At 47.4% G+C, this 19,350-nt stretch overlaps 1 protein-coding gene across 4 annotated transcripts in view; it reads right to left on the bottom strand.

The window, feature by feature from the left end:
* ANKRD13B (ankyrin repeat domain 13B) overlaps window positions 1-19,350 on the bottom strand; it is a 184,202-nt gene that overhangs the window by 27,739 nt on the left and 137,113 nt on the right. For 2 of the 4 annotated variants that reach the window (XM_033922430.1, XM_033922431.1), the window contains exons 3-4: window positions 14,107-14,231; window positions 7,787-7,832 (exon numbers count right to left, since the gene is read on the bottom strand). In XM_033922430.1, coding sequence (XP_033778321.1) covers window positions 7,787-7,832; window positions 14,107-14,231 — 171 coding nt within the window. The remainder of the gene's footprint in view (window positions 1-7,786; window positions 7,833-14,106; window positions 14,232-19,350) is intronic. The other 2 variants (XM_033922432.1, XM_033922433.1) reach the window with 2 other exon arrangements.

The following is a 19,350-nucleotide window of genomic DNA, read 5'->3' as shown; positions in this document are numbered from 1 at the left end:
CCTCCCAACACCACCCAAAGATGTTAAAAAAGCCCAGTACATTCTAGGCTGAAAAGTTCTCAGCCCAACCAACCAACTTCCTAACCCTGAGCGTTATTTTGCCACTGTAACTGAAAAGAGTATTATTTCATTAAGTGCCAATTTGCAGAAACAAAATTCTATGTTTTGACATTGTTTCAGATCATTGACTGAATCATATCCCCCTCATTCTCTTCTTGGTTGGGCTGAAAACAGCTTCAGATGGGCACACAGTCATCCACATCCAGCAGAGGGGCACTCATGCAATGAATGTCACCTTAAAAGACCCAGGTCAGATGTCATTATAACTTGCTTATATTGTATGGGGAGCAGTGACGTAGTAAGGGTAGGAGGCTCCTGTGGGGGGCTGCTCCCGCATGCCTCCCACTCCACACTCCCACTCTCCCTTCATCTGCCTGTACCTCTAAATGTTTGCCAGCGTAAGTGGCTTATCTCCAGCCTGCTCCTCGCGCCAGCGTCGGATTTCCCTTTGACATCACCTCCCGGCCTCATTACCCGGAAGTGATTCAGAGGGGAACCAGGTTGGCGGGAGCAACAGGCAAAAGTTAGGTACAAAAATTTTGGGTGGGTTTTGGAGGGCTCACCATAGGATATGTGCAGGTTATAGTGACATGTGTATCTGGTACTTTTTATGTGACATTCACTGTAGTATACATCTTAGAGTGTCCTTCTGCTGTGCTCAGCTGTCTGTGAACAGTTTGCTAAGAATGCTGGCTGCTTGGATGCTGAAAAGCTTGTTTTTCTGCATTTTTCATGTGGACGTCTTTATATTCAAGAATGGCCAAAAAAGATAGACATACTAAGGGCCAAAATGTCTAGATAAGTAATTTTGAAAATAAAAAGATAGATGTCTTGCAGTTTTGAAAATGAACATTTTATCTACTGGATTTCAGGACGTCTTTCTCAAACTGTCCAAACTCAGACTTGGACGTCCTATTGAAATTGCCCCTCCATGTGTATAAGTTACACCCATTTTATAGAAAGAACATATGTACATAAACCCCATTATAAAATTTTGCCTTCCTCCCCCAAATATGCCTAACATAAGAATAAAAGCATGGCATTAATAGGCAGACTGAAGGTTCATCAAGCCCAGTATCCTGTTTCCAACAGTGGCCAATCCAGTTCAGAAGTAGCTAGCAAAATCCCATAAGTGTAAACCAGATTTGATGCTGCTTATCCTATAAATAAGTATTGGATGCCTAATGTACTTTTCTTTTAGGAAATTATCTAAATGTTTTTTTGGGGGGGGTTTTAAACCCTGCTGAACTAACTGCTTCTATCACATTCTCTGGCAATAAATTCCAGAGCTTAATTATATGTTGAGTGAATAAATATTTTCTCCAGTTTGTTTTAAAATGTACTGCTTAGAATGAGGAAAAGCTAAAGAGGCTAGGGCTCTTCAGCTTGGAGAAGACAGCTGAGGGAAGATATGATAAAAGGTCTATAAAATACTGAGTGGAGTGGGAACGAGTAGATGTGAATCGCTTGTTTACTCTTTCCTAAAAAACAAGGACTAAGTGGCATGCAATGAAGCTACTAAGTACATTTAAAACAGATCAGAGAAAATATCTATTTACTCAATGTGCATTTAAACTCTGGAATTTCAGCGCTATATAAATGTTAAGTAGTAGTAGTGAAGAATGTGCTAAAAGCAGTTAGTTTAGCAGGGTTTAAAAAAGGTTTGGACTCATCCCTAAAAGAAAAATCCATAAGCCATTATTAAGGTAGACTTGAGAAAATCCACTGCTTATTCCTGAGATAAGTAGCGCAGAATCTGTTTTTATTCTTTTGGGATCTTCCAAGTACTTATGACCTGGATTAGTCATTACTGGAAACAGGATACTGGGATTAATTGACCTTCAGTCTGTCCCAGTATGACAATGCTTATGTTCTTATATTTAGAGTTAGGTCCAATCTTGCAGTGCATTTACTTTTTATGCCAATATACCTGCACATAATTTTATGACGGCCAATTTTCATTCTACAGTAGAAAAATTATCCTCACTATATGCAGGGTACTGGGTCTATATACTAATAATAAGCACTGAACTCTGGTCTTTCTTTAGCAATGCATTAAGCCTGTGCTTCTCAATTTTCTGCAGATACAGCTAGCACGCTGGGTTTTCAGGATAACCACAACAAATATGCACGAGAAAGAGAGTTGCATATGAGTCTCCAAAACATGGAAATTTATCACATACCCATTAATTGTATATTTATTTATTGCATACAAAGTCATCGTATATTCACCAAATCTCCAAAATATGGAAATTTATCACATACATTTTATTCATTGTTTACTTTATGCAGTAATGTGCTGTATATATATTTTATTTACTGACTGAGGTGTAGTCTGACTTTACTATAGGAAGAGGCGGTCGGAGCAGGCTGCGAATGAACGGGTCCGCGATTCGCGAATTTGCAGGGGAACATTGTATAAAGAGTGTGGGGCGCAGTGGTTAGAGCTACAGCTTCAGCACCCTGAGGTTGTGGGTTAATACCCTGCGTTGCTCCTTGTGACCCTGGGCAAGTCACTTAATCCTCCACTGCCCCAGGAACATTAGATAGATTGTGAGCCCACCGGGTCAGATAGGGAAATGTTTGTGTACCTGTATGTAAACTGCTTTGAGTGTGGTCATATAACTACAAAAAAAGCAGTATACAAGTCCCAATCCCTTTGAAAATTATGCCTATATGTGACTTAGAATTTGAATTTTGGAAGTGACTTGAAAGATGCAATTCAAATGTTTCTACCTGAGCTAGTCCTCTGTAGATTTACAATAGTGCTTCCTGAACCTCTCCTGGAGGCAGACTTAGCCATCCAAGTTCTCAGAATTGCTACAATATTTTATCTTTATTTAAAATTTATATGCAACTCTTAATAACACTGCTGTTTTTCCTCGGCAAGTTTAAAAATTTAACAATCTCAGACAGTAAATAAAGCATACATACACTATGCCATAAAAGACCTGTCTTAAGGTACATCTGAGAGAGAGCGAGGGGAGATTGAAAGAGAAGGCAAGATGCAGAACCACAGGTGGACAGGCAGGAGAGAAGAAAGAGATACTGGATCACGAGAGCAGGTGCAATTATTATTTTTAATTGTGAAAAATAAATAATGTGTTAATCGTGGCATTAACTGTGATTAACTGCAGCTTTACTTTTACACCACACTTCTCCCTCCGTATTCGCGGTTTCAGCATTCGCGGTTTCGATTATTCACAGTTTTTAGCTTGCTGGCTCCTCCCCCCCAAATTACATCAGCTTGTATAGAGAAATCGCTGATTCCAAGCGTTTACAGAGAAAATCGCCGATTCCCAGCACTTTCTTCACCGTGTTTTGCCTCTCCTTCAGGAGCAGACCAGGTCTCCCACCATGTTAGAAACATAGAAACTGACGGCAGAAAAGGGCCACGGCCCATCTAGTCTGCCCATACCAATGTCCCACCCCCTAACTCCCTCCGTGAAGAGATCCCACGTGCCAATCCCATTTTTTCTTAAAATCTGACACGCTGCTAGCCTCAATTACCTCCAGTGGAAGACTATTCCAGCGATCAACCACTCTTTCGGTGAAGAAATATTTTCTGTTGTCACCATGAAATTTCCCACCCCTGAGTTTCAAGGATGCCCTCTTGTTGCCATGGGACCTCTACGAAAAAAAGATATCTTCCTCCACCTCGATACGGCCCGTGACATATTTGAACGTCTCGATCATGTCCCCCCTCTCTCTGCGTTCCTCGAGTGAATATAGATGCAACTTATCCAGCCGTTCCCCATACGGGAGATCCTTGAGTCCTGAGACCATCCGGGTGGCCATTCTCTGAACCGACTCAACTCTCTGCACATCTTTGTGGTAATGTTATTCGCGGTTTCACCATATTCACGATGGTTTTTAATAGAAAACAGCGAATAATATATGAAAAAGTTATTCACGGTTTTTCTGTATTTGCGGTTCTGTTAATCCCCTATCACAGCGAATACGGAGGGAGAAGTGTATCTGCATATAGGCATTGCCAGAGGCAGTCTGGGCACAGCTGGGGTGGAGTTAAAATGCAAATGCATATTTTATCAAATACTTAATCACAAATCACTTGACCTTCAAACTTATCAGACCTCAGCCGCTACGCTAAAAATGATTTGCACTTGAGTGCTGTAATACTTTACCTACATAACTCCTCTTTTACGAAGGCGCGCTAGCTGTTTTAGCACGCGCTAAATGCTAACACGTTCTTAGGCTATAATGGATGCATTAGCGTTTAGCGCTCGCGAAAACTGCTAGCGCACCTTAGTAAAAGGACCCCATTGTTAACGAAGAGCCAGATATAAAAGTGATTATTTTATAAAATATGCATATAGAGGTGTCCAGCACAAACACACATGACACGTCCTTCACAGAAAGTGTAAACTTGTGAAAGAGTACTTGTGCGCTACAGGTGAAATTAGTTAGCTTAGCGTGGTTTATGTTCAAACATTAGCGTGGTTTATGTTCAAAATTTTATTGATGAAAACATCAAAACAGCAAAAGCAGACAGATGATAACAAAGTCAAGTAAGAAACACTGGAGCATCTTCCACAACAGAATAACAGTCATCAGCATTTTATAGGTACATAATGCAAAGTCACCTACCTAACTAATCCATTTAAAGCAGTGGTTCCCAACCCTGTCCTGAAGGACCACCAGGCCAATCGGGTTTTCAGGCGAGCCCTAATGAATATGCATGGAGCAGATTTGCATGCCTGTCACTTCCATTATATGCAAATCTCCCATATGCATATTCTTTAGGGCTAGCCTGAAAACCCGATTGGCCTGTTGGTTCTCCAGGACAGGGTTGGGAACCACTGATCTAAAGACCTAGGTCCAGAACACTAACACCACAAACCAGGGCCCTGGACTCTTATGAGCCCTGGAGCAGGCCATCCATCATCCCTCCCCCCACTCGAACCAAGAAACAGAAATCCTAGTATGAATTAAAAAAAAAAAAACATACTCCCCCCCCCCAGCTTAGCGTGGTTTAAAAAAGGCTTGGATAATTTCCTATAAGAGAAGTCCATAGGCCATTGAGAAAGCTATGGGAAATCCACGCTTACTCCTAGGATAAGCAGCATAAAATCTGTTTTGTTACTTGGGATCTAGCTAGGTACTTGGGACCAGGGTTGGCCACTGTTGGAAACAATCAAGCCACTGTGACATCACTGATGAGGTTGGCTCTTATGACATCACAATCTGAGATCTGGAATGTTGCTGCTCTTTGGGTTTCTGCTAGGAACTTGGGACCGGGGTTGGTCACTATTGGAAATGGGATACTGGGCTTGATGGACCTTGGGTCTGTCCTAGTATGGCAGTTCTTATGTCACTGTATGACCCCCATTTCATAACTTTTCACATAGACACTCTGTTATGAAATTATCTCCTATCCATAAATCTCTATACATTAGCTCCAAACTAGCTATCAATATCTATATATCTATAATTTATATATCAATACATGTAAAGCACATGTGTGAACGTATTCTGTGCATGGAGTGTGAAAATTCTGGATTAAAGTGTGTGTGTGTAGGGACTAGTTTGGGGGAAGGGGGAGGATGTGCAGTCTTGGAGACTTCTTGAGGCTTTACATAGGATGTACGATGTCAGTAACCAGGATGTTCTTTGCTGAAGGAGGTCTCAGAGGTGCCTCTAAACTATATGCTGTTTGTGTTGAGAACAGGGAGGAACTGCATCTGGCACCCGAGCCCTAAATGTCCTTTTCAGAGCTACATAGCTTTATTTTATTTTTTACCACCCTTCCTTTTGGTTTTTTACTCTATATGTCTCTCTCTCTACTTGATTATTGTAGTTCTAGCCCTTTTGTTCCTGTTTGTTTTTAATAACTATTATGTTTTAATGATGTGCTGTTTCCCTAAATATGGTTTGTTTTTTTTAGACAATACATGTTATTATGACATGAAGGCTGATTGGGTGGTATATGAAATCTTTAAAAAAACTTGAAACTCTCACGTGGAGTTTCTACGGACTAGTAGAATTGGACTGTTTAGTTTTTCCACGTATCCTTACCTAAGGACTAACAGGGACCCCTGAGGAAGACATTCTTGTCGAAACACGGACCGTGTTGGGTCCAAAGCTACCAGCAGACTGGGTCCTAGAGGTTTTTCAGTGGATTGTCCAGTTGAATCATTAATAAAGGCCATATCAGGAACATCACTTCTCCACAGTGTTTTTGTTTCTCTTGGATTTTTGCTCTGTGGAATCTCCAGGGTCAACTGTTTTGGTTCTACCTGGACACAAGAGCCAAGCAGTAGGCACAGTTTTTTTGTGCAGGCCCAAAAGAGAGCAGGGCTTTCTCTGTAGCACATCCTGCCTCTTCTGATGTAACTTTCTGTTCCCACGTAGGCAGGACCCGCCAGAGAGAAAGCCTCTGGAACCAGGTGGGAATCTGGAGTGAAGTGGAAAAACGAGACATGGAATGGACATACACGCCGTACAAAGAGAAAGAGAGGCTTTGGGCGGGTGAGAGAAGCAACATTCCTTTAGCGCTATAGCATTAAAGAGAAAATCGGAGGGCTGAAAGTGAAAGAATATAGAGGGGGAGGGTGAAGGTTCAGGAGTGCAAGAAGAGATGCTGGAAGAAAGAAGGAGAGAGAGAGAAGTAAGAGTTTTGAGGGACAGATGCTGGAAATAGAGACTGAATAAAACAAAGAAGGAAAACGGTAACCGTGAAGTGGTGGGGAGAGGGAGGGGAGGGAAGAGAGAAAGGAGGAGATGGTACGGGGAGAGGAGAGGAGATGGAAGGAAATGGTGCACGTGGAAAGGAGAGGAAAGGGAGAAGTAATCAAAAGAATCAAGAGTTTCAGTCAATCCTTGGTTTTAAAATTTTCTCAACTATGGAATGAACTTCCTCTTATCTTAAGGGGTCCTGGTCCTTTTCAACTTTTTCCGCAAATCTTTAAAAACTATTTTATTTGCCAAACACTTTGGAAATCAGTCACATTAATATTTTCTGACCGTCACTTTTTGGGGGTATTTTTTTTTAGTTACCGTTAACCGAATCAAGCTCCATTTTGGTTGAAGACCCGGTATACAAAGCTAAGTTTTAGTTTAGTTTAGAAGAGAGACAGTAGGAGATGATTCTCATGGAGAAGAGATATGGGAGAAGATGATGCCCATGAATGGAGAAGGGAAGCAAACAAAATAGATTTGAGATGGAGGAAGAAAAATGGAAGAAAGCTGAATGTGAAAGATTAGATATAGAGCAGGAAGTGAAGGAGGTGGAAAAATTAAAAAGAAATAGTGAATAGTCAGGAGGCCCTGGAAACAGAGCTGATGGCACAGAATTGTGCTGTGTGCACAGGGAAGCAACAGCAGAGTCAGGGAATAAGGAGATAAGAAAGAAAATCATCAGACAACAATTTTGGTTTTAGTGTAGTAAAAGGAATATGTCACTTTTGAGAATTTACATTTGTCATCTCTACATTGCACTGTACAGGGGGGCACTTTATGTGATTACAATTTTTAATCGATGTACAGCCCTACAAAAACTAGACTAACTGGGAGGAAGACTGGTATGATCACCATTTATCTACCCAACAAACCATCTTAACTCCAGATGCCAATGATTGCTCCTCCTACCCAGCTTTTCCCTTGGTTTTCAATACAATTGCACTTGTGCTGTCCTGCTCTCAGTTTAAAGGAGTTGTAACATTTATATTATAAGTCATTTCTACCCCATAGCCAGACAATTACTCACCCCAGCTGGTGAATTCCCATTTCATCTCCACATAAAAGTCCTGAGCCTGATAAGAAAGAACACAGAATTCATAAATATACACCCTCCTTAAATATTACTCTTTCAGACATGCTTTCTCATAATTAGAGCCCAGGCCCTCATAATTAAAGCCGTCCTCCTCAAAACACCATTTCATCAAAACTAGGTTACTCTTTTCATATATAATCCCCAGAAACATAAAGTTCACTTATCACTCATGGAATTTTATTGTATACTGTCCGGGAGATGGAAACCAGCTGGGCCTGTGGAGAAAACTACAAGTCCCAACATGCATTGCCACAGACTGGCCCAGTCACTGATAGCTTTCTAAGATATCGTACAATCTGCACACTTCTTAAAGGGGCAGTGGGGATTACCCCCTCCTTCCTGCCCTATGAATCCTCTCCTCTCTCTCCTAGTGATCCAAAGCAATGAGAGGAAGAAAGACAGCAGCACAGTGGAGCAGACAAAGGAGGAGACATTTCTGGTTACCCTTGAATGCTCAGGCCCCAGTTCATGTCTTGCTCTTTCTGTTCTGTGTTAATTCTTTTCCTTCCTTTCATTTTTTTTTTTTTTAATAACTGTAGTCCTTTTCCTTGCTCTTTTTTTTTGTAATTTTTGACTAAACTGATTCAATGGTGTTACTCCAAACAGTATATTAAGTTTGAGTCAAAGTGAAACTTGAATGCCCAGGCTCCATAAATGGTGTGAGATTTCTGGTTACTTGTGAATGCCCAGACCCCATAAAGCACAGTTACTTACCGTAACAAGTGTTATCCAGGGACAGCAGGCAGATATTCTCAACATGTGGGTGACATCACCAACGGAGCCCCCTAATGGACGTTTTCGCAACCAGACTTGCTTGAAGACCTTCAAGCTTGCGATTGGCCCGCGCATGCGCGCGTGCCACTCCCGCCCGACCTAAGGCATGCGTCTCGTCAGCATAGCCCCAGTTCAGATAGCTAGCAAAGAAGCCAACCACGGGGAGGTGGGTGGGTTGCAAGAATATCTGCCTGCTGTCCCTGGATAACACCTGTTACAGTAAGTAACTGTGCTTTATCCCAGGACAAGCAGGCAGCATATTCTCAACATGTGGGAGACCTCCAAGCTAACTAGAATGGGATGGAGGGAGAGTTGGCAATTTAGGAGAACAGATTTTGCAAAACAGACTGGCCAAAATGGCCATCACGCCTGGAGAAAGTATCCAGACAGTAGTGCAAGGTAAATGTATGAACCGAGGACCAAGTGGCAGCCTTACAGATTTCCTCAAGCAGAGTTGAGCGGAGGAAAGCAACAGACGCCTCCATCGCTCTGACCTTGTGGCCTGTGACTCGACCCAGCGGGGAGAGATCAGCCTGAGCGTAACAGAAAGAGATACAAGCGGCCAACCACAATGGATTAGTTGATGTGAAACTCAGAAACAACCTTAGGCAAGAACTTAGGATGGGTATGGAGAACTACCTTATCATGATGAAAGACAGTGAAAGATGGGTCCGCTACCAAGGCTTGAAGCTCACTGACCCGATGGACAGAAGTGAGAGCAATCAGAAACACAATCTTCCAAGTAAGATACTATAAGTGAGCCCACGCTAGCGGCTCAAACGGGGGTTTCATCAAGCGAGCAAGGACCACGTTAAGATCCCAAACCACAGGAGGAGGTTTAAGGGGCGTATGAATGTGGAAAAGGCCTTTCATGAAGCCACAGGATGAACAGAGATAGGCTTCCCGTCAATCAGCTGATGAAAAGCAGCAATGGCACTAAGGTAGACTCGAACTGAAGAGGACTTGAGTCCAGCGCCAGACTAGTGCAACAGATAATCCAGGACAGCAGATAAGGAGGCAGATAGCAGCTCCTGCTGCCGAGTAGCACACCAGGAAGAAAAGCGGGTCCACTTCTGATGGTAACATTGGCGAGTGGACTCCTTCTGAGACACCTCCAGGATGTCCAGCACAGGCTGGGAGAACTGGAATGAGGGCATTAAGTCTCGAGGAACCAAGCCGTTAAGTGCAGGTTGGGATGATGTAGAGAACCTCGACTCTGCGTAAGGCGTAAGGCAGAAGAAGAGGCTCCCTGGAACTGAGTTGCAACAGAAGGGAGAGCCACGGCTATCGGGGCCACCGAGGAACTATCAGAATCATGGTGCCATGCGTGGACTTGAGCCTGATGAGAGTTTTCAGAATCAGAGGTAATGGAGGGAACGCATACAGAAACAGGTTAGTCCAATCCAACAGAAAAGCATCCGCCTCGAGCCTGAGAGGGGTGTAAACCCTGGAGTAGAAGCGGGGCAACTTGTGATTGAGAGGGGATGTGAACAGATCGACATCCGGAGTCCCCCAACGAGCAAACACCTGACGCAGGGTCAAGGAATGGATGGACCACTTGTGAGGCTGCAGAAGATGACTCAACCTGTCTGCCAGACAATTGTGCTGGCCCTGAATGTAGACCGCTCGAAGAAATATGTTGCGGCGGATGGCCCAATCCCAGAGCTGCATCGCCTCTTGGCACAGGGACAGGGACCCCGTGATCCCTTGTTTGTTGATATAATACATGGTGACCTGGTTGTCCGTGTGGACCAGCACCACTCGGTCGTGAAGCAGATGACAAAAAGCTTTCAGGGCGAGGAAAATCACTCGAAGCTCCAGCAGATTGATGTGACAAAGGCGGTCGGCACTGGACCAAAGACCCTGAGTGCTTAGACCATTCAGATGAGCCCCCCGAGCATGAAACAGAAAACCTCTGGAAAGATTGGAAGAGAGCATACACCAACGGAGAGACTGCTTCAACAAAGGAGTCACGACAATGAGTCGAGAGACAGGGTCCCGATCCTGGTTCCATTGGGACGCTAGAGTCCATTGAGGAATACGGAGGTGAAGTCTGGCAAAAGGAGTCACGTGAACCGTGGAGGCCATATGCCCTAGGGGGACCATCAGGAGCCGAGCTGGGTCCGAAGACAGATGGGCCACCCTCCGTCATAAACGAACAAGGGCCTCCAGACGAGGTTGAGGCAAGAAGGAGCGGAGACGAACCGTGTTCAGGACCACTCCGATGAACTCCAGAGACTGGGACAGACAGAGGTGAGACTTGGGGAAGTTCACCTCGAAACCCAGACTCTGAAGGAGCAAGATGGTTTGATTCGTCGCTCGCAGAACTTCATGGCGAGCGGACGCTTTGATCAACCAGTCGTCGAGGTAGAAAAACACCTGAAGGCCGTGGAGACGCAGGGCCGCAGCTACCACAATGAGACATTTCGTGAACACCCTTGGAGAGGCCGCCAGGCCGAAGGGAAGAACATGATACTGGAGATGGAGATCTCCCACCGGAATCTCAGATACCGGCGAGAGGCCGGGTGTATCGGAATGTGCATGTACGCCTCTTTGAGATCCAGCGAGCACAGCCAGTCCCCCTTGTCCAAGAGGGGGTACAACGTAGGAAGGGTGAGCATTCTGAACCATTCCTTGACCAGAAACTTGTTCAGAGCATGGAGATCCAAGATTGGACGCAGATCCCCCGTCTTCTTGGGTACCAGAAAGTACCGGGAATAAAATCCGGTATGCCACTGGTCCGGAGGAACCTCCTTGACCGCCCAAAGGCAAAAAAGGGCCTGAGCTTCCTGCAGAAGGAGAGGCAGCTGAGACCGGGCAGAAGGAAAATCTCTTGGAGGAAGGTCCGGGGGCACGTGACTGAAGTGAAGGGAGTATCCCTCCCAGATGATGGAAAGCACCCAACTGTCGGTGGTAAGACTTTCCCACTGGGTATAGAAATGATGGAGACGACCCCCGATGGGGAGGGGGGAAAGCTCCAGGAGGAAGGGAGCCCGAAGGCTCAGATTGGAATTGTCAAAAAGACGGCCCAGGCTTCGCCAGAGCCGGCGGCTGGGCCTTAGCCTGATGCTGCTGCTGCTGCTGTTGCTGTGGCCGCTTCGAAGAAGGCCAGAGAATGCAGGGATAGATTTCTGCGGATACCTCCGGGGAGGAATTTGGTATTGCTGAGACGGAGGGGTCTTCGGCTTAAGTCTTACCAGGGAGGCGAAGGACCGTTTGTGTTCCGAGAGGCACTTAGTGGCCGCCTCAATGGAATCATCAAAGAGCTCATGACCCACGCAAGGGAGATTGGCCAAACGATCCTGGAGATTCAGATCCATATCCACAATCCTGAGCCAAGCGAGGCGACGCATGGCGAGTGCAAAGGCCGTGACCCTCGAGGACAACTTGAAGGCATCATAGGCCGCCTGAAACATATAGAGGCGGAGCTGGGAGAGTGTCTCCTCGAGGATACGAAACTCCTGATGTCAAGAATCCGGCATGTCCGCCTGGAACGAGTGGAGGGCTTCCACACAGAACCGGAGATAGGATGTGAAGATAAAGTTATAGCTGAGGACACGGTTCGCCATCATTGAGTTTTGATAAAGACAGCGACCAAACTTGTCCATCATACGGCCCTCCCGACCCGGAGGGACGGTTGCGTATACCTTCGAGGGGTTGGATTTCTTCAAGGAAAATTCAACCACCAAGGATTGGTGCGAAAGCTGAGAACTTTCAAATCCCTTGACCGGGATCGTCTGGTAATGGGACTCCAATTTGGAGGGAATAGCCGGGACTGCATAAGGGGTCTCCAGGTTCCGGAGAAATGTTTGCCAGAGAACCTGGTGCAACGGCAAGCGCAGTGCCTCACGGGGCGGATGAACAACACCCATTTCCGCCAGGAATTCCTGGGTATAACGGGACTCAGACTGGAGGTCCAGGTTCAAGGCCTTGCCCATGTCAGAAATGAAACAAGTGAAGAAGGAGTTTCGAGAAGAAGACTCATCCTCCTGAGGAGACCCCAAGCGAGATCTGGGGGCAGCAGAGAAAGAGGTACAAATTTCCCTCAAATAGCATGCCGGAGCCTCGGAATCCCGCGAATGGGAGATCGAGGAGGCTCAACTAAAGCGCCTCGGGGGCGTCGAGGAACGATCTCGTGTAGGGTGGGCCGGGGAGGATCCAGGAGTCCAAGGGACCATCTTGTAGTGCCGCGGAGAAGACGGTGCAAAGGAAAACTCCTTCACCGGTTTTGAAGAAGACCCCTGAGAGGTGGTCATCAGCCCCGAGGGGGAATGCACAGTAGAGTCCAACTCGAGGACAAGGGTGTGCCTGGAAGGTTTCGCAGTTGGAGACCTGCCCCGCAGGGGCGGAGAAGACCGCAGCTTTTTAGAAGAGACAAACCTCGGCAAAGTAGCGGGTGAAAAGCGGGTCCCTGTCATGGGTCCCCGGAACGTCACAGGCCCCGATTCCGGAGACGAAGAATCGCTCGAGGGAACCCTGCGAGTCTTGCGGGCACGGCCCCGAGACACAAGAGAAGGATGCTCAGGCTGGTCAGTCCATGGCTGGGTCGAGACTGAGGTCACCACCGAGGAATGCTGTGATGTAAGGATAGCCTTAAGCATGTCCTCGAACATAGGCACCGAGACCAAAAGATGTTGGGTCACAGGTGCAGTAGTGCGCTCCTTCGGGGGCGACCTTGAGGAAGAGTATTCCCTACATGAGGAGGCACACTTAGAATGAGGTCTCGAAGATGCCGATGAGGCGGCACTTGCATGAGACTCAGAGGTAGGCTTCTTTGTCGGCACATCTGAGGAGGAAAGAGGAGACTTACCCGAGGCCAGAGGAGCAGGAGGAGCAGAGGCCGGGGCCATGGAGGACAAGGGGAACTTCGAGGTCGAGGACTTCGAGGCTAAGGCCCCCAACACCGGTGCCGAGGCTGAGCTCGAAGCCTGTCCCTCAGGATCCATCGGGCCAAAAAGTTGAAGAATCTTGGTCACCCTCCGACGAAGAGCCCGCAGTTGCAGAGTCGCACAACACGGACACGACTCAGCATGGTGCTCCGCACCCAGGCACTCCACAAACCAACGATGAACCTGGTACGAGGCCGGGACATAAGAAAAAAGACGGCCGCAGCCCCGCGAGGCCAGGCAGCCAGAGCAAGACCGGAGACCCGGTCAAAAAGACACGAAAGAAGAATAACAAAGACGCGAGCACAGCGACTCAAACGAAAATAACAAAGAAAGCTGCGGTGCAAGAGGGACAACGAGATCGCGCGCAGCAAGGGAGCAGTGCTTCTGGCTCCGCAGAAAACATAGAACTGAGGCCACGCTGAGGAGACACATGCCCTAGGTTGGGCGGGAGGGGTATGCACGGGCCAATCGCAAGCTTGAAGGTCTTCAAGCAAGTCTGCTTGCAAAAACGTCCGCTAGGGGGCTACGTCGGTGATGTCACACACATGTTGAGAATATGCTGCCTGCTTGTCCTGGGATAAAGGTGTTTACCTTATGGAGTTTTTCCAGCAGGATGGGGATTCCCGCCAGCCGTTTGATTGTCCGTTGATAATCACGGTGTCGCAGTATTAGCTGCACCAGCTGCAGGTCTCGAGTGCTGACGGCCTCCTGCAGTACTATAGAAAGAGAGGCATCAAAGCAGAAGCCAGGACCCCACCACCACCCTCCCTCCACCTGCTTCACAAGGTCACAGGCTATTCTGCTAGAAGCCCGAATCCCAATGTGTCTACAGAACACAGAACCACAAAGATCCCAAACCTTCCACGCACTAAACTGTGCATAGAAATAAAGGTCATTACATAAATGCTTTTTTCTGGAATAAAGTAACATATTTCTTGATCAGTTTTCTAATGAATATTTTCTTCAAGTGAAAACCAAACAAAAGATGAAGATGAAGATGAAGGAAGATGTTACCTGAATATACAAGCGAGTTTCAAGTTATATTACAATGAAGATCTCAGGAGTGCCATGTTTGGGGGAATGTGTTAGCACAGTGATAAGGCCAAAGAGAGAATTAGAAAGCAGTGCCTCTGCCCAGTCCTATTAAACATATTTAGAAGTGTTTAACACTTTAGTTTTGAATGTCTTTCGTTGTTGTTTTTTTAGTGCTTGTGTTAAGGGGGGGCCAGCAGTGGTGGTGGAAGTTCGGGAACACTGCCACCTGCTGCAGGGCTTGGAGAATTTGGGCTGCCAGACTGGAGGAGGATGAAGTGGTCTTCAGCTGAGAAGGCTTGGGAGATGTCCACCAGCCACAGCAAGGGGGGGCCAGAGCCCAAAATGGGAGGGGCTCTCTCTCCCCCCTCCCAACCAACCAGTGCTGTAGTACTTGCCAAGTTTAACTTCTTGAGGTTCCCAGCTCAGTTTTTGTCTTCATATTGGCATTTCTAATTTGTGATCCCTTGTTCTGGATTTGGTGAAGGTCTGTCTATGCGAAGGAGTCATTTACAATTGTTTTATGCGTGGTAGTAATGGCAGGTGGGGAGAAGGGGAGCAGGGAAGAGAGGGAATCAGGAAGGGCCATCCTTAAAGTCAGACATGCTAGGGCCCAGGGCAAACACTGGTCCCAGTGGCATACATAGTAAGGGTGAGTAGGGGGGGTGGATCGCTCCAGGCGCCGTTACCTCTCCGTACCCTCCCCCCACATACCTCTTTAAAATGTTTGCTGACGTGAACAGCATCTTCCATTTGCTGCTCATGCCAGCATCGGCTCCCTTGTGACATCACTTTCTGGCTGTGGAATAAGGGAGCCGAGATGGGCATGAGCAGCTGGTGGAAGGTGCTGCTCGTGACGGTGGACATTTCAAGAGGCACGTGGGGGAGGGCGCTCAAGCGGCAGGGAAGATTGGGGTTATGCCCATGTGGCAGGGTGGCACACGATGTGGCAATGCCGGCTGCCACTGCCCCAGGCGCCAACATCCCTCACCACGCCACTGACTGGTCCTGCTATAAAGAAGACAAATTTTCATCCTGGGCACTCTAGTAGGAAAACTATCCAGATAAATTCCTTTGAAAATTGTCCTCTGTTAGAGAAGGAAGCTCCCATTGAATAAAAGTCCATACATACTGCGGTAGGAAGGAGGGAGAGGAAGGGATTTTTGGCTTTAACTCACACCTTTTTCAGCAGTAGCTCAAGGTGAATGACGATACTCGAGAGGGTTCAGAGGAGGACGACACGTTTGATAAAAGGTATGGAAAACCTTTCATACTCTGAGAGGCTGGAGAAACTGGGGCTCTTTTCCCTGGAGATGAGGAGAATTAGAGGGGATATGATAGAGATTTACAAGATCATGAAGGGCATAGAGAAAGTGGAGAGGGACAGATTCTTCAAACTCGAAAACTACAAGAACGAGAGGGCATTCGGAAAAGCTGAAAGGGGACAGATTCAAAACCAATGCTAGGAAGTTCTTCTTCACCCAACGGGTGGTGGACACCTGGAATGAGCTTCCAGAGGGCTTGATAGGACAGAGTACGGTAATAGGGTTCAAGAAGGGATTGGACAATTTTCTGAAGGAAAAGGGGATAGAGGGATATAGATAGAGGACTACTACACAGGTCCTGGACCTGTTGGGCTGCCACGCGAGTGGACTGCTGGGCACGATGGACCTCTGGTCTGACCCAGCAGAGGCACTTCTTATGTTAACAGGTATTTTCTTTTTCCTGGAAGGTTTATAGTCTAAGGCCCTCCTTTACGCCACGCTAGAATTGTAGTGCCGCAGTAAGAACTCTGACGCTTATAGTGCAGCTTTATTACATTACATTACATTAGGGATTTCTATTCCGCCATTACCTTGCGGTTCAAGGCGGATTACAAAAGGTTAATTTAAAAACAGAGTTACAATGATTAGCTAGAGAGGTAGGTTGTAGATCTTATAGACATTTAGTGGGTTGTTGAGGGTGAGGTGGTTTGTAGTAGAGTTGATAGGTGGTCAAAGTGGAGGTTCTTTTGTTATTATTAGTGCAGTAATGGGTAGATCGAGCGTCAGTTTTAGTGTTACTAAGAGGTCGTGATGTTATTGCTGCTTCAGGAATTTCTTGAAAAGTGTGGTCTTTATTTCCTTTCTGAATGTCCTATAGTCTGGGGTGGTCATCAGAAGGTTGGAGATTTGGTTGTCCAGTCTTGCGGCTTGAGTGGCTAGTAGGCCGTCGTGTAGTTTTGTTCTTTTTACTTCCTTGATTGGGGGGGGTATGAATGGGGAGTGCGTTTTTCTGTGTCTGGTAGTGGGTGCTTGGATGAGGCGATTGTTCAAGTATGATGGGCTGTCTCCGTGTAGGGTTTTAAATAATATGCAGTGGAATTTGAATTGGATTCTTTCTTGGATTGGAAGCCAATGTGAGTTTGTGAAGGCATCCGTAATGTGGTCATGTTTTTTCAATGAGTAGATGAGTCTCAAAGTAGAGAGTTGCGCGGGGACAGAAATCCCACCCGTCCCCGCCAAAGTCCCACCCGTCCCCACCCGTCCCCGTGAGAATCCCACCCGTCCCCACCCGTCCCCGTGAGGAATCCCTCCGTCCCCACCCGTCCCCGCGAGGAATCCCCTCCGTCCCCACCCGTCCCCGCGAGGAATCCCCTCCGTCCCCGCCCGTCCATATAAACTTCAGAAATTGTTATTTCATTTAATTATGCTACTGAATTAAAGGCTCTGGTAGAAACCCATTTACAAATAAGCAAAAAGACTTTATTAATTTGAAAATATTAATTGGGAAGAATACATACTTTGCAAATGGGTTTCTACCAGAGCCTCTAATGTTTATAAATTTTTATCAACACAACTAATATACTACTTTATCCTGAAGCAAAATAAAAAAATAAAATATAATTCTTTTCCTACCTTTGTTGCCTAGTTTCTGCTTTCCTCATGTTCTCATTCAATTCCTTCCATCCACTGTCTCTCTTCCTTCTGCATCTTCCATTTGCTCTGTTACTGTGCCTCTCCCTTTCTTCCCCCTTCCAAATTGGTCTGGCACCCATCTTCTTCTCTCCGCTCCCCCATAGTCTGGCATCTGTCTTCTTCCCTGCCAGTGTCTTCTCCCTACTCTCTCTTCCCCATTTCCTTTCAGCGTCCTTCTCCCCGCCATCTTCCCCATGTCCTGTCAGCGTCCTTCTCCCCCCTCTGTCTTCCACATGTGCTTTCAGTGTCCTTCTCCCCCCTCTGCTTCCCCATGTCCTTTCAGCGTCCTTCTCCCTCTCTGTCTTCCCCATGGCCTTTCAGCATCCTTCTCCACCCCACCACCCCGTCTTCCCCATGTCCTTTCAGCGTCCTTCTCCACCCCTTTGTCTTCCCCATGTGCTTTCAGCATCCTTCTCCACCCCTTTGTCTTCCCCATGTGCTTTCAGCATCCTTCTCCCCCCTCTGTCTTCCACAAGTGCTTTCAGAGTCCTTCCCCCCCCCCCGCCCTTCCCATGGCCTTTCAGCGTCCTTCTCCACCCCTTTGTCTTCCCCATGTGCTTTCAGCATCCTTCTCCCCCCTCTGTCTTCCACAAGTGCTTTCAGAGTCCTTCCCCCCCCCCCCCGTCCTTCCCATGGCCTTTCAGCGTCCTTCTCCACCCCTTTGTATTCCCCATGTGCTTTCAGCGTCCTTCTCCCTCCTCTGTCTTCAAGTGCTTTCAGAGTCCTTCCCCCCCTCCTCCCGTCTTCCCCATGGCCTTTCAGCGTCCTTCTCCCCACTCCTTCTCTACCGTCCCGGTTGCAGCACAGCCGGCCAGGTCCCCTTACTTTTGTGGCACTTCCCCGACCGACTGACAACAGCCCCGGTCCGACAAACCTCCCTGCCCTTAACTGCGAATCTAAATTACCTTATTACAGCTGCTGTAAGAAGATAATTTAGATTCGCGGCTACAGGGCAGGGAGGATTGTCGGACCGGGGCTGTTGTCGGTCGGTCGGGGAAGTGCCACAAAAGTAAGGGGACCTGGCCGGCTGTGCTGCAACCGGGGCGGGGTGTGGCGGGGCGGACCGCCCCCTCCCTTGGTAGCCACTCGAACCGCGAGGCTACTTTCCTCCTTACCTGCACTGCCTGCAGCACAGAGCCAAACGGAAGTCTTCCCGACGTCAGCGCTGACGTCGGAGGGAGGGAGGGCTTTGTTTAAGCCCTCCCTCCCCTCCGACGTCAGCGCTGACGTCGGGAAGACTTCCGTTCGGCTCTGTGCTGCAAGCAGAGAAGGTAGGGAGAAGAGCCGCGCGACTGAGTACATCCAGCTTTGTTTAAGCCCTCCCTCCCCTCCGACGTCAGCGCTGACGTCGGGAAGACTTCCGTTCGGCTCTGTGCTGCAAGCAGAGAAGGTAGAGAGAAGAGCCGCGCGACTGAGTACATCCAGCCCCGCAGGAACCCCGCGACCCTCGGAGGCGTCCCCACGGGATCCCCGCGACCCTAGGGGGCGTCCCCACGGGATCCCCGCAACCCTAGGGGGCGTCCCCACGGGATCCCCGTGACCCAAAGGGGGAACCCGCGGGATGCCCGCGGGTCCCGCGGGATTCCCGTCGTCCCCGTTCCCGTGCAGCTCTCTATCTCAAAGCTGTATTTTGGATTGTTTGGAGTTGTCTAATCGTAGTTGCAGGGCAAGGAAGGAAGAGGATGTTGCAGTAGTCCAATATACCCAGTATTAGAGATTGTACTATAAGTTGAAATTGTGTTCTTTCAAAGAATTTTCGGACTTGTCTCAGGTTTCTCATGATTGCGAATGATTTCTGAATTGTTTTATTTATTTGCGGTTGCATAGTGCAGCATCTGTCTATGGT

This window comes from Geotrypetes seraphini, chromosome 15, assembly GCF_902459505.1.
Source record: "Geotrypetes seraphini chromosome 15, aGeoSer1.1, whole genome shotgun sequence".
NCBI lineage: Eukaryota > Metazoa > Chordata > Amphibia > Gymnophiona > Dermophiidae > Geotrypetes > Geotrypetes seraphini.
Note: the sequence above shows the minus strand (reverse complement) of the source record. Positions and strands in the feature narration are given on the sequence as shown.